Consider the following 14,062-nt stretch of genomic DNA (forward strand, 5'->3'; position numbering starts at 1 on the left):
TATCTCCCTTCTCCTCCACCCCAGTGATTTATAAGAGCATTTTCTTGAAAATGATCTTTGTCATGCGTGTTGCAAATATATTTCCCAGTTTATTCCTTGCCTTCTGAAGTGTTTTGTACTAGCACTAAACAGATTAAATCCACAAAACAGAACAGGAAGTCCAGAAATAAAACCAAATATACATGAGAGCTTTGTCAGGATAGAGGTAGAGAACTGATAAGCCGTAGGGACTCAATGAATGAACTGTATTCAGTAAATGGTGATGACGTCTGTACTCTTCATAAAATCAAAGAAAAGGCTGTTTTCTATTTCCTTACATCAAAATAAATTTTTTTGTGAATCAAAGATTTAAACAAACAAAAATAGAATCACAAAAATTCTAGCATTTTTTTTAGTAGGAAAGACTTTTTAAGCATGACAAATGAGAAGACATAAGGGAAAAGGCTGATAATTTTAACCACAAACACACGCAGAGTTTTCAACTTTATGGCCAAAAACAAAAAAGGTGGGTTTAGAATATTATCCATGGTATGTGATTTTCCACGGTTTTCCTGGTTTGGACTTTATCCATGGTTTGGGATTATTTGTGTTGATGTTTCTCATGGGTAATGGAGAGCAGGTCATGTGTCCTTGGATACTACAGGGGCAGTCCCCCAGGAGGAGCTGGGGTAGCCAGGGAAAGAGTTGTGGCTGGGAGTGGAGGGAAGGGGGCCAGCCACCAGGAGCTCAGCCACCTCCCCTTCCTCTTGCATTCTTAGCCCTTGCTGAACAGTGGCGCGGACCTGAGCCGGGGCCCCAGACTCTGGCGTCCAGGGGCCCGCAGGCCCTCTCTGCTGCCCCAAGGCTGCCAGCCCTTCCTGCCCTCTGGCCAGGACACCCAGGCTTGGAGCCCCATGAAAGAGCTGGATCTTGGGTCTGGCCTGAAGCCTGCCTCAGACAGCTGCAGCCCTGGGGACCTGGGTAAGTGCCCACAGGGTCCAAGACCTGACTGGGGACAGGGAGGAATCCTAGGCTGTAGCCCAGCCCGGGAGGGGGGCATCTGCCGTGGCCCATCCCTCCCGGAGGACCTCACCAATCCCTCTCTCCCAATCACCCTGGCCCTTGGGCTGCCTGTGAGGCTCCTAGCTGTCCTAGCTGTGGAGTGACCCGCCACTCTATCTGGCCCCCTCAGGTACTGGCTTCCTGAGAGGTGGGTCTGCCGTACTCTTGTGGACAAGCCAGTGCCACCCCTGCTCTCCTAAGGAAAGAGTTGTGTGTTCCCTGGGGGCGGGAGGGGGGAGGGGGACTGTCCTTGCTTAGGGGTGTCTGCATCCTGGGGAGGGATGATGTCGCCTGGGAATGGACCCCTTGTCCTGCAGCTCAGATCACAGCCCGCTTGTCCCTCCGCCCCCAGAGCTGTCCCATCACCCCTCCGCCTTGGAGACCGAGACGTCCTCGGACTGGGAGCCCCTAGCCGAGTCCAAGGAGCAGGCCAGTCCCCGCAGGCCCGCCACCCCAGGACCCGTGCTGGGCAGGGCCGTGGTCAAGGGCCTGCGCGACAGCCAGCCTTTGCAGTGGGAGGTGAGCTTTGAGCTGGGGCCTCCCGGCCCCAAGAGGGGCGGCGCGCGCGAGCCCGACCTGTGGAGCGAGACCTTCCACCACCTGGCAGCCCGCGCCATCATCTGCGACTTCGAGCAGCTGGCGGGGAGCAAGGGAGAGATCGAGCAAGGTGAGGGCCGCGGGCCCGCCCGCTCCTCGCAGCCCCGCCCCATGCCCCTCCCCTGCCTCTCCCCCAGGGACTGCCCTCCTCCCCTGGCTCCACCCCCTTCCTTCTCCCCACTGCCCTGCCACCGCCCAGTGCTCCGTCTCCTCGCCCCCATCGCTGCACTCCTCCTCACTTCTCAGGGCATCTCCCTGCAGCGCCCCTGTAGGGCTCCCAAGACAGAACCGTGGGGATCGCCCTATTCCACCTGCCTTGCTCCTCTGGGACCACACCTATCTTCCCACAGAACCCCTAGATCTCATCGGTCCACCCAGTAACCAGTCAAGGCCATTTACTGAGTACGGATCAGCTGGGGGCCAGGCTCAGGGCTGAGCAGTGCAGTGGCCACCACCATCCCCGTCCTTACTTATGAGTGCTTGACACAGATTAGCAGGGAAGCCAGCCGACATTAATCAAAGGCACACAATTAATCGAGTGCGTTTGTCCTAATGCTATTAAGAAGGAACACAGGGATCCAAGAAATTGTATAACAGGGATGGTGGGGAGACTAATCTAGTTCAGGAATTGGGACAAACTTTCAAGACAGTGATCCCTGGGATCTTGATGGAACACACCTGGAGAACAGATAAATAGAGATATAGAGAATATTTCTGTTATTTGTTATAGTTTATGCTTTATTTATATAACAACACTACATGGTTTATATTTTATATTATTTGTATTTTTGTAAATGTTATTTTTTTTTTCTTCCCATGAGCACTTTACCTTACAGTTTACAGGACATTTGTCCATCCTTCATGCCAAGGAGACTGCTCACCTGCTCAGTAGGAAGAGCCTGGGCTTTGGGGACCATCCTGAGTCCTGATCTCAGGTCCATTCCTAACTTGCTGTGTGACCCTATGCTCACCACTCTCCCTCTCTGGTTTGTCTCTGCAAGGTTGTCCCAATGGGCCAGACCAATGGTCCCCACACAGCCAGGGGACCTGTGAAATCCTACAGCAAGATTCTCATCAGAGAGCTGCAAAATGAAAATAGAAGATACTGACAACACAGAGATTTGGTTTTTTTTTTTAATAACACTAAAGTTATTTAAGGAAAGTTACTGTCATTTTTTTATTAGATGTCTTACCTCTTTTACATTAAAATATCCTTATTTTATGAAGTGATGGTGGAGGTTTTAATAATCTTGAGGGTTTCTTTTAAATGACCTTAATAGCAAGTTGGTAGCTCCTTAATTTTAAGGGCTTATTTAATTCCAAAGATGGGACCATGGATCTAGCCCTCCTTTTAGCTTCCAGAGCTTCCATGTCAGGGAGGACTTTTCGACTCCACACAGTGACCCCCCCTTCTCCCTCTGCAGGGTCCAGCCGCCGCTACCAAGTGAACGCCGTGCACACCAGCAAGGCCTGCAGTGTCATCAGCAAGTACACAGCCTTCGTGCCTGTGGACAGAAGCAAGAGCCGTTACCTGCCCACCGTCGTGGGATACCCCAACTCTGGTAAGGCAGGTGCACGGCCAGGGCTCTTCTGAGGGCCAAGCGACTCCCAAGCGGGCCAGAGGAGGGGGACTGGGATACAAAGGAGCCTAGACTGGTGGGGAGGGGTTCAGGGAAGGGCCTTGAAGCTAAAAGGCCCCCCAGCAGATGGTTTGGCCGCCAGGAGGTAGGGGGCACATGAACCCCCATCCCACTACTCTACAGAGGGCTGTGAAACCATCTCACTCCCCTTTTCCCACTAAATGAATATGACTTGATTGTATTTTTCCAATTGGTATGTGCTCACTGTAGAAAATTCTAAAATATAGAAAGATGTGGATGGACCTCGAGATTATCATACGAAGTGAAATAAGCCAGAGAAAGACAAATATCATATGATATCACTTATATGTAGAATCTTAAAAAAAAGATACAAATGAACTTATTTACAAAACAGAAATAGACCCACAGACATAGAAAAGAAACTTATGGTTACCAAAGGGGAAAGGGGGAGAGAGATAAATTAGGAGTTTGGGATCAACATATACACACATATATAAAACAGGTAACCAAGAAGGACCTACTGTATAGCACAGGGAACTCTACTCAACATTTTGTAATAACCTATAAGGGAAAAGAATCTGAAAAAGAATATATACATGGGTATGTGTATATACATACATATATATATATATATATATATATAAATCTGAATCACTTTGCTGTATACCTGAAACTGACACACTATTGTAACTCAACTATACTTCAATTAAAAAAATAAACAAAAATTAAAATTAAATATAGAAAGACATAAAATAAACCAAAGTGACTGGGACTGACAGTCATCCAGAAATGAGTACTAATTAATCCCTTGGTGTGACCATCCTGCCAGACTTCTTCCTACAGGTGTCTACATGTAGAGAAATCAAAAGACAGATCATTTTGCATAAATTGGATCATACCAATATGTGCTATATCTTACAAACTCTGGGTGTGGGAAATATCTTTCCGTCTTTTCATTTTAATAGCAGCAGGTACCCCACTGCAGGGAGCGAGCATCATCATAACGGGCAGTTAGACAGTGTTCCAAAGTCCTTTATATACATTAAATCATTTAATCCTCAAAACAGCTCGGCAAAGAAGATACTGTTTCCCCCATTTTACAGGTGGGGAAGCAGAGGCAGAGGGGGTAAGTAACTTGCCCACGGTCACACAGCAGTGACGGGCAGAGTCAGGCTTTGACTCCCAGTAGCCTGGTTTCAGAGTCTGTGCTCCCTCCTACTTCTCTCCACTGCCTCTTATTTTTTTAATGTTTAATTAATTAATTAATTAATTTATTTATTTATTTATTATTCTTGGCTGCATCAGGTCTTAGTTGCAGCCACGCGGGCTCTTTGTTGTGGCGTGCAGGCTTCTCTCTAGTTGTGGTGCGCAGGCTCCAGAGCGCATGGGCTCTGTAGTTTGCGGCAGGCGGGCTCTCTAGCCGAGGCGCACGGGCTCAGTAGTTGTGCCCCGCGGCATGTGTGCTCACTGTAGAAAATTCTAAAATATAGAAAGATGTGGATGGACCTCGAGATTATCATACGAAGTGAAATAAGCCAGAGAAAGACAAATATCATATGATATCACTTATATGTAGAATCTTAAAAAAAAGATACAAATGAACTTATTTACAAAACAGAAATAGACCCACAGACATAGAAAAGAAACTTATGGTTACCAAAGGGGAAAGGGGGAGAGAGATAAATTAGGAGTTTGGGATCAACATATACACACATATATAAAACAGGTAACCAAGAAGGACCTACTGTATAGCACAGGGAACTCTACTCAACATTTTGTAATAACCTATAAGGGAAAAGAATCTGAAAAAGAATATATACATGGGTATGTGTATATACATACATATATATATATATATATATATATATATAAATCTGAATCACTTTGCTGTATACCTGAAACTGACACACTATTGTAACTCAACTATACTTCAATTAAAAAAATAAACAAAAATTAAAATTAAATATAGAAAGACATAAAATAAACCAAAGTGACTGGGACTGACAGTCATCCAGAAATGAGTACTAATTAATCCCTTGGTGTGACCATCCTGCCAGACTTCTTCCTACAGGTGTCTACATGTAGAGAAATCAAAAGACAGATCATTTTGCATAAATTGGATCATACCAATATGTGCTATATCTTACAAACTCTGGGTGTGGGAAATATCTTTCCGTCTTTTCATTTTAATAGCAGCAGGTACCCCACTGCAGGGAGCGAGCATCATCATAACGGGCAGTTAGACAGTGTTCCAAAGTCCTTTATATACATTAAATCATTTAATCCTCAAAACAGCTCGGCAAAGAAGATACTGTTTCCCCCATTTTACAGGTGGGGAAGCAGAGGCAGAGGGGGTAAGTAACTTGCCCACGGTCACACAGCAGTGACGGGCAGAGTCAGGCTTTGACTCCCAGTAGCCTGGTTTCAGAGTCTGTGCTCCCTCCTACTTCTCTCCACTGCCTCTTATTTTTTTAATGTTTAATTAATTAATTAATTAATTTATTTATTTATTTATTATTCTTGGCTGCATCAGGTCTTAGTTGCAGCCACGCGGGCTCTTTGTTGTGGCGTGCAGGCTTCTCTCTAGTTGTGGTGCGCAGGCTCCAGAGCGCATGGGCTCTGTAGTTTGCGGCAGGCGGGCTCTCTAGCCGAGGCGCACGGGCTCAGTAGTTGTGCCCCGCGGCATGTGGGATCTTAGTTCCCCAACCAGGGATCGAACCCACATCCCCTGCATTGGAAGGAGGATTCTTTACCACTGGACCACCAGGGATGTCCCTCCACCGCCTCTTAAGGTTTATCAGAATGTAGCCCCCTATTATTAGACCTTTAGTTTATTCCCCTTTTGATTATTGTAAATTGTGCTGCAAAGAACATCTCTGTGCACCTGTCTGGTAATCTCTTCAGGGCTGACATTCAGAACTAAGATTGCGTATCAAAGAGTTTGGCCCATTTTATATTATTGTGATGTATGTTATCAAACTGACCCTGCCCCCAAAGGTTATCATGAGGGAGGTTTTCTACCCTCACCACCACTGAAAATTGTTTATCTTTCTAAACCTACTAAACTGAGAGGGGAGAAAAGTATCTTCGGGGAATTTCTTTAGCTTCTTTGTTGAAAAGTTTTCGTATGTTTATGGACTATATGTACTTTTTCTTTCCTGAATTATCAATACATTTTCTGTTCTTTGCAGCAGCTTTTTCTTTTTTCTTTTTAAAGCAGACCTCCTGAAATAATTGTGTTTGGAAGCAAAATATGCCTTTTCTGATTCCTCTGCCCTCCCCCCACCCTGCTTTTTAAAAATCTGGTACGAAAATATTCAACGACCCACTCCCTCCCTCCCTCTCTGCCTCAGTTCCTCTGGTTTCAGGTTCTGGCCAGCAGCCCAGGCTGTCACTCCACTGGGTCTTCTCACCCACTGGGCACTGTCACCCTGAATGATGTCACCCCCTCCCACTCATCTCTGACCATTTTTTTTTTAGCTTCTGTAGCCACAGTCTGGGAGTTTTAAGGACCAGGCACATATCTTAACCCAAGTCCCACAGCTCCCTAAGATTTGGATCAGCACTTCCCAAAGTGTGTTCCAGGAAACTAGAACCCTGGTTCCGTGTCTTGTTAATGGCCATTCAGCACAAGTCCCACAGCCCCCTAAGATTTGGATCAGCACTTCCCAAAGTGTGTTCCAGGAAACTAGAACCCTGGTTCCGTGTCTTGCTAATGGCCATTCAGCACAAAAATAGGAAATACCGGATTAGGAAAAAACACTTCTGAATGGCTGGATTAAATAAAACTTAAAAGCTTTCTTTACTGCAGGACTTCTCAGAGCCTTTAGGGTGTTAGTATACATCAAGAGGCTCAGAGAATGGACTACGGTATGAAGCTTCTTCAAGACTTATTTTCCAATGGAACTCTTCATTTTTTAAGGAACAACTTCCAAACTAGTGTTCTCCGAGAATGGAGTTTCCCAAAACACACTGTTGGGTGCTGTAGCTCCATCTTCAAACCCTGATAGTGATGCTCTGGGACGCAGGGCCCCGCCCTGTGGGAGAGGAAACTGGGACTTCAGTTTCTGAGACAGCAAACTGAGAGAGAAGGGAAATGGGGTGTTTCTGAGAAAACCAGCCTTTTAACTAACTAGAAAACATTGGTGCTTTCTGAACATTATCTCAGCAATAGAGTTTACCTGGCAAGGTAAGTATTATTCTCCCCATTTTCCAGGTAAAGAAACTAAGAGACTCAGAGTGGTCAGTACCCCATCCAGTTAAGTCAGAGACGGGGCTGGGGTTCAAACCCAGGTCATTCTGGCTCAGAGCTCACGGTCTTACCTTCTGCAATGCCTCCCTGCCTTTAGATAATTGACAGGGTGAAGCCAGAATCATTCCCGCCAGCCTTGGGGAAGAGGCAAAAGACTGGCACAGTTGTACCCATCTGACCCCTTCTCCTTGTCCTCACGAAGGTGCTGTGTTGCGGATGGTCAGCTCTCGGGTGCTGACCCGACAGTCGAGGGGCACTTCTGCTGGTTTCGGGCGGTCCCAGACGATGCTTGGGGAAGACTCGGCTGCAGGAGATGGCAAATTTCAGAGCCTAAGTAAGAGCTGCCTCTGGTGTACTCTGAAGCCTGGGCCCCTGAGCCACCGCACCCTCATGGCCGAGGCCCCAAAGGACTCTCTCTGAGTCTTCACTCTGGGCCTTATGGGGCGAGAGCAAGGCCAGGTTTCCTGGATTCTCTGAGGCCTGAGAAGGGCAGGGGGGCTCAGCATGGCCCAGGCATGCGTCGTTTACACAGCTTTGCTGAGAGAGCCACCGGGAGCCAGAGAGCAGCCTGGCCTCCCTGCCCACGTGCCCACACCATCCCCCACCTCTCCCTTTTCAAGGTCCACCAACCCCAGGGGCTGTTTTCCGCCTCCAACCTCTGAGTCCTCCCAGGCACTGAATGCCAGGAAACCTAATAAAGGAAAAAGCAAAGAGGCGGTTCCATCCCACCTTCTGCTTCTTCCAGGATTCCCAAAAGCATCCTTTCCACCTTCACCTGATTTCATTGTGCCTGCAGCTTGGGTCCTTGAAGATCCATGATTTGACCATTTGGTGACCTTGCACTAATTCACAGGATTGCCTTAATCCTCTGTGTCTTGGATGTCTGTGTGTCTTTTTGTCCCACTAAAGACAGCCTAACTGCTGCACTAGTCCTAACCCCTTCCTACGTGTCCTCACGTGTACATTGAGCATCTCCTGCCTTCTTCTGTGCATGGGAAGGACATCAGAGGTCCCACCTGGCCACTAGCCCCGACCCCCAGATCATAACAATGTTTTGCCTGAGGGATTAGAAAGTGCTCACAGACTTTGATGGGTTAAAAAAGGAACAGTTTGTAAGGAGGTGAAAATCCCAAGGAGGATCTCTTCAGAATTAAGGAGTTCTGCCAGCTCCTTGGTCCCTCAGAGCCTCCAAAACCAAGGGGAACCTGCTCTACCCCTGAGTCAAGCTGGGTTACCAGTCTAGAGGAAACTTCTGGTCTACCCTTTCCTTTCTCTGTAGCTCAGCAATTGGTGGCCCATGGCTTCCATCAAAATCACAAATCCCTTCTTTTGAATTGTCCTCTGACTCACACACAGTGTGTAGGACTTCTAAACCCTTAGTCTATCCCAAGCCCTTCCCCTCCCCAAGGATGACAATGGCTAACACTCACCGAGGGTTTTCTATGTGCTGGGCACTGCTTTAATTATCCGTGACTCCTCACACCCATCTGAGAGGGTTTCTTTTATTTTCCACATTAAGAGATGAGGAAACCGAGGCTCAGAGAGATTAATTGACTTACACAAGGTCACACCACAGATGCACAATAGAACCGAGATTTGAACAAGCCGTGTCTGGCTCCAGAGTCCATGGGGTTAATTAACCACCATGCTCTCTGCCTGCTGGTTGCCTCATTCATTCAGTCACTGGTTCACTCTTGTGCTGCCCCCCGAGCACCCAATGATAATCAGAGCTTCTTGCCCTCACAAAGCTACTAACGGTGTCATAAGGGAGACAGAGGCTTTGCAGAACAAATCTGTGCACCAAGCTTTTTCCATGATTTGGATCATTCCTGTATAGTATATATGCCCGTCACTCTCCAGCCATTGAAATATTATAATAGTCATAAGAATAATCATCCTGATTACATATTTTGAACAAACGATGTGCAAGTATTATCCCCATTTTACAGATGGGGAAACTGAGGCTCAGAGCCCTCTGACTTGTCAATGCCATGTTCTGATGCCTCCTGGAGAGCTGGCGTGAACCCACCTTTCCGCCCACCTCCAAACACCATGCTCAGGCCTCTGACCTGCTCCTGCTTCCCTGCTGGGTCTGTAGCTTGCGGCTTTATCGAGCACTTGTCATGGACCAGGCACTAAGCACTATCTGTGTATTATCTCATTTAATCTTTACAACAACACAGATCAATACTATTATCCCCGATTTGCAATTGAAACTTATAAAGCAAGTAACTTTCCCTGGGGTCACACAGCTAATCATTGGGAGAGTTGGGATTTGAACCCAGGCATGTCCGACCCTTACAGTGGAGCACAGGTGGTATCTTTGGGAGATGAAGGCCCATCCAGGCAGGGATGGGAACCCTGACCTTGCTCTCCCAGCCCATCCCCAGGTACTGTGAATTCAGACCAGCACTCTCCTTGGGAGGATGGGAGGTAATGGGGAGGGCTGGGGAAGCTCAGGCCTCACTGACTTCCTCTATTGTAGATGTGGAGGAAAGCCCCACTGCGCCCTTCAGTGAGAACACATCCCTGGGCCGCGAGAAGTACGCTACTCCTGAAGGTGAGTGGGCAGTCTGCCAGCTCTCCCTTTAATTAAAATAGTGATAGATCTTTGGGCCAAGAGAGTGTCTTTAACCCAACAAAGTCCTTGTTGGTTCTTTTATTCCTCAAAACAGTTCCATGTACGATAAATAGGAGTATCCACACTTTAAAGGAAGAGAACTGAGACCCAGAGAGGTGAAGTGACTTATCCAAGGTCACACAGCAAGTTGGTGACAGAGCTAGGCCAGGAATCAGGCATCCCAATTCCCAGCTGAGGGACCATCCTACCACCTCACTCTGCCGAGAATCTTCAAGCAACGTGCCCATTGAGGAAACTCAATGTCCCTACTTGGGGCTGAAGGGGGTTGATGTGAAATTGGCACCGTCCCCACAGGTAACCTTCCAGAAGATGCCAGGGGCCACCAGCCAAGGGAACTTGGAGGCCTGCCTCTTTACACATGGACCCACATATTTCTCCCCTCCCCATACCAACTGGGTCAGAAACAGCCCTGCAGCCCAATCATTAGCTCAGATCCCTAGGGGTGTAGGCAAGCCCCTGCCCCTCTCTGGGCCTCTGTTTCCCCATCTGGGTTGTGAACAGCTGGACAGGATCATCTGTCAAGACCTAACTGTCATTCTGTGGCTCTCCAGGTCCCCTGCGCAGTCTGACCACCAACACCCTTTCTTCCTTGAAGGCCTCAGAGACTCTCTTTGGATCCAGGTACATGGGATTTCCACTGGGGGTTCACTCTACCGCCACCCGTTTTCCTTTTCCCAGGACTGTCCCTAGCTTGGAAGGCCAAAGGCAGGCCCAGGCTGACATTTACACAAAAATGAACAATGTGAAGGATGCCAAGAAGGACCCCTGCCCAGAGATAGCACTGTCTTCAGGTATCACCCTGCTGAAACCACCTCCGCCCCAAGTTCACTTCCCACGGGTTCACAGTATCTTTGCAAATCCAAGTCCCCCTGAGAGGGCTAGCATGAGACTCTCTGACCACTGGGCTGAACAAGAACATGCTATCAAAAGAGGATCCTGGGCTTCCCTGGTGGCGCAGTGGTTGCGCGTCCGCCTGCCGATGCAGGGGACACGGGTTCGTGCCCGCCTGTGCTCCGCAACGGGAGAGGCCACAACAGGGAGAGACCCGCGTACCGCAAAAAAAAAAAGAAAAAAAAAAAAGAGGGTCCTAAAAAGAACACTACCTCGCCCCTCGCCCGGGCAACTGCTAACTGACTGAGTGCCTCCGGGGAAATGCACTGTCAAATGAGGAGGTCATCTGTCAGATCCCTTTCCAGCCCCGACTTTCAGAAGCTGTTGAGTGGGCTCGGGGGGGCAGGGGGGATGACCAGGGACACCACGGGGGCAGCGGTGGTCACTCTCCCCCGGCTCCACCCACACAGGCTGAATCTCAACAAGTCCAGGCTGCTGACACGAGCGGCCAAGGGCTTCCTGGGCAAACTACTGACCAAGGCTCCAGAGCCAGCCCCAGGGAGCCAGAGCTTGGACTACGTCCCGCTTGTGAGCGCCCCAGACCCCAGACCTCAGGCCCGCACTCAGCAGAGGGGCTGCCCCCTGCTCCCCCTCCACCAAGGGAGGAAGACCTAGACCTTCCCGCCCACCTAGCAGCCGTGCAGAGGGAGTCTGCCCGAGTCCTCCATCTGGGGTTTAGGAGTGTTGCTAAAAGCCAGCGCCAGCACCGTGAAAATTCGTTGCAATCTGCCACCTTCGCTTTAAAAATTCACGGGAATCTTGCACTCTGCTCCGCCACCTCTGTGTGTCTGTTTTTCAATACATAAAAATAAGCCTTGGAATGACTCACATGCAAGTAAAATGAACACCCCAGGGACAAGCAACGTGTTTAGCAAGTGGCTCTGCAGATGCCCCAGCATGCGGGGCAGGGAGAGAAACCCGGGTCGGGAGTGGGTGTCTCTGAATCGAGGAGCAAGGGAGCCTGGTCCTGCCACATCTGGGGCTCAGCAAGGTTGGGGATCAAGAGGTGCTGAAAGGAGGGACACGGTTTGCGCTTCACTGCCCCGCTGCAGCCCCTGCACACCCAAGTGCTTAGTGTCACTTGGAGTTTCCAAATATCCCGGGCAATAGAGCAGGAGGCATGTATTCACTCAGCAAGGATTTGTTGAGCCAGGCCCAGCGCTAGCCCTGGGAGACAACCTTGAACTAGGCGAAGATGGTCCTGCACTCACGGCACTGCCAAGGAAGCCGGGCAATTCTGATCGTTAGGTACTGTGATGGGAGCAGTTGGGTTTGGTGGGGGGGGATGGGGAGGGAGGGGGAAACCTACTCCAGGCTTGAGGTCAGGGGGAAATGACTCATGACTTCCGGAAGAATGTAATGGTTAAGCCCATCGTTTACGTGCTGAAGTTACATGGTTAAGCTGACAGTTTACACGTGAGAGAGCGAGCTTGGGGGCTGGAGAATGGGTGGAGGGGAAAGAGACAAGGACGAACCAGCGCTTTGGAAATCATAGCTTGGATTTGTTCTAGGAGGAAATTGAAACTACTGAGCTGGTGGCCTCCAAAAAGTGACGAGCCCTCTGCCTTACAAAGACCCCTCAGGATGCAGGAAAGATGGAGTGAAGGTGGGGGGACAGGGGAGGGAAGTAGAGGCAGGGACAACATGAAGTGGCAGATGGTGGACTGCAGAGCTGTTCAGAAAGTGGGACCCGTTGGGACTTGGTAACCGATGGACATGGAGGGAGGAAGAGGGTGGTTAGCTGCCCAGAGTCTGTTGGATGGCAGTGGGTGGTCCCAGTGGCCGAGCTGGGCCCATCTGCCCAGGACAAGAGGCAGGTCTGGAGTGAGGATGTTGAGCTGGGCTTGGAAGGTCATCAACTTGAAGTACCAGGGGGATAAAGCATGGCGGTGCTCGGCTGGGCTGGGTATCCTGCAAATCCCCCGGGTAGGTGGGGCGAGCTGGCTGGGGGAGGTGTGAACCAGGGGGCTGTGTGCACCCAGACTTGGGCATGGCCTGTGGCTCCATGGGCTAAAAACTTTGAGGCCCACTGAGGGGCTCCCCCACATACACAGGTGTCTCTGCAGCTGGCCTCCGGAGGCTTCCTGCTCAACCAAGCCTTCTGCGAGGCCATCCACATCCCCACGGAGAAGCTCAAGTGGACCTCACCCTTCACCTGCCACCGAGTGTCCCTCACCTCCCGCCAGCCCCCGAGTCCCCAGACGTGCACCAGCCCCTCACCTCGGCACCCCTCCTGTGACAGCTTCTCTCCGGAGCCTCTGGCCGAGGGCAAGCCGGGCTGCGGTAGAGCGCACAGGGAAGCTGCGGGCCACAGTGGTGGCGCTGGCGTGGCTGGAGCACAGCTCCGCCTCCTACTTCGTTGAGTGGGAGCTGGTGGCCGCCAAGGCCAACTCGTGGCTGGAGCAGCAGGAGGTGCCCGAGGGCCGCACGCGGGGCACGCTGAAGGCTGCCGCCCGCCAGCTGTTCGTGCTCCTGCGGCACTGGGATGAGAACCTGGAGTTCAATATGCTCTGCTATAACCCGAATTATGTGTAGTGGGGGGGAAGGGGGGTTGGGGCAGTGGCGGAGAGGGAGGAGACCACGTGCGCCTGGTAGGGGGACTCTTGAAACTGTAGCCAATATACTGGTTGCTAGAAAGAGCCCTGGATTGGCAACCAGGAGGCCTGAGTCCAATGCCAACTTTGCTACCACCTAACTGTGCAACTTTAGGCCAGCCCCTCCCTCCCTTCTGGGCCTCAGTTTCACCACCTGTGAAATAAGTGGGTGAGGTGAGGGAGTTGGACTAGAACCCCAGAACGTTCAGAGGTTCCTTTCTGCCCGGACATCCGGAGAGCCGTGGAATTTACTGCCACTGGGGCGTGGGGAGAGAGAGCATACAGGTTAAGCCTCAGTTCTCTCTGGAGGCGGATCACATGGGCAATGCCCCCCTCAAATAAAGGGTGGATGAGCGGCCCCAAAGCCTGAAAGTAACCAGACCCGCAAGCCTGCATCCAGGCAGAGGGAGACCACCTCTGCCAGCTGCGTTGTGGGACGAGCACT

At 50.2% G+C, this 14,062-nt stretch overlaps 1 protein-coding gene across 1 annotated transcript in view; it reads left to right on the forward strand.

Moving 5' to 3' along the window:
• Window positions 1–13,558, forward strand: part of VWA5B1 (von Willebrand factor A domain containing 5B1) — a 40,956-nt gene extending 27,398 nt beyond the window's left edge. Inside the window, 9 exon segments of the mRNA XM_024125740.1 lie at window positions 759–960; window positions 1,394–1,708; window positions 3,063–3,200; window positions 7,694–7,807; window positions 9,977–10,051; window positions 10,684–10,753; window positions 11,434–11,551; window positions 13,078–13,295; window positions 13,297–13,558. Of these exon segments, the coding sequence (XP_023981508.1) occupies window positions 759–960; window positions 1,394–1,708; window positions 3,063–3,200; window positions 7,694–7,807; window positions 9,977–10,051; window positions 10,684–10,753; window positions 11,434–11,551; window positions 13,078–13,295; window positions 13,297–13,558 (1,512 nt within the window).
• Window positions 13,559–14,062: the final 504 nt, after the last annotated feature.

Source organism: Physeter macrocephalus, chromosome 3, assembly GCF_002837175.3.
Source record: "Physeter macrocephalus isolate SW-GA chromosome 3, ASM283717v5, whole genome shotgun sequence".
NCBI classification, from domain to species: Eukaryota; Metazoa; Chordata; class Mammalia; order Artiodactyla; family Physeteridae; genus Physeter; species Physeter macrocephalus.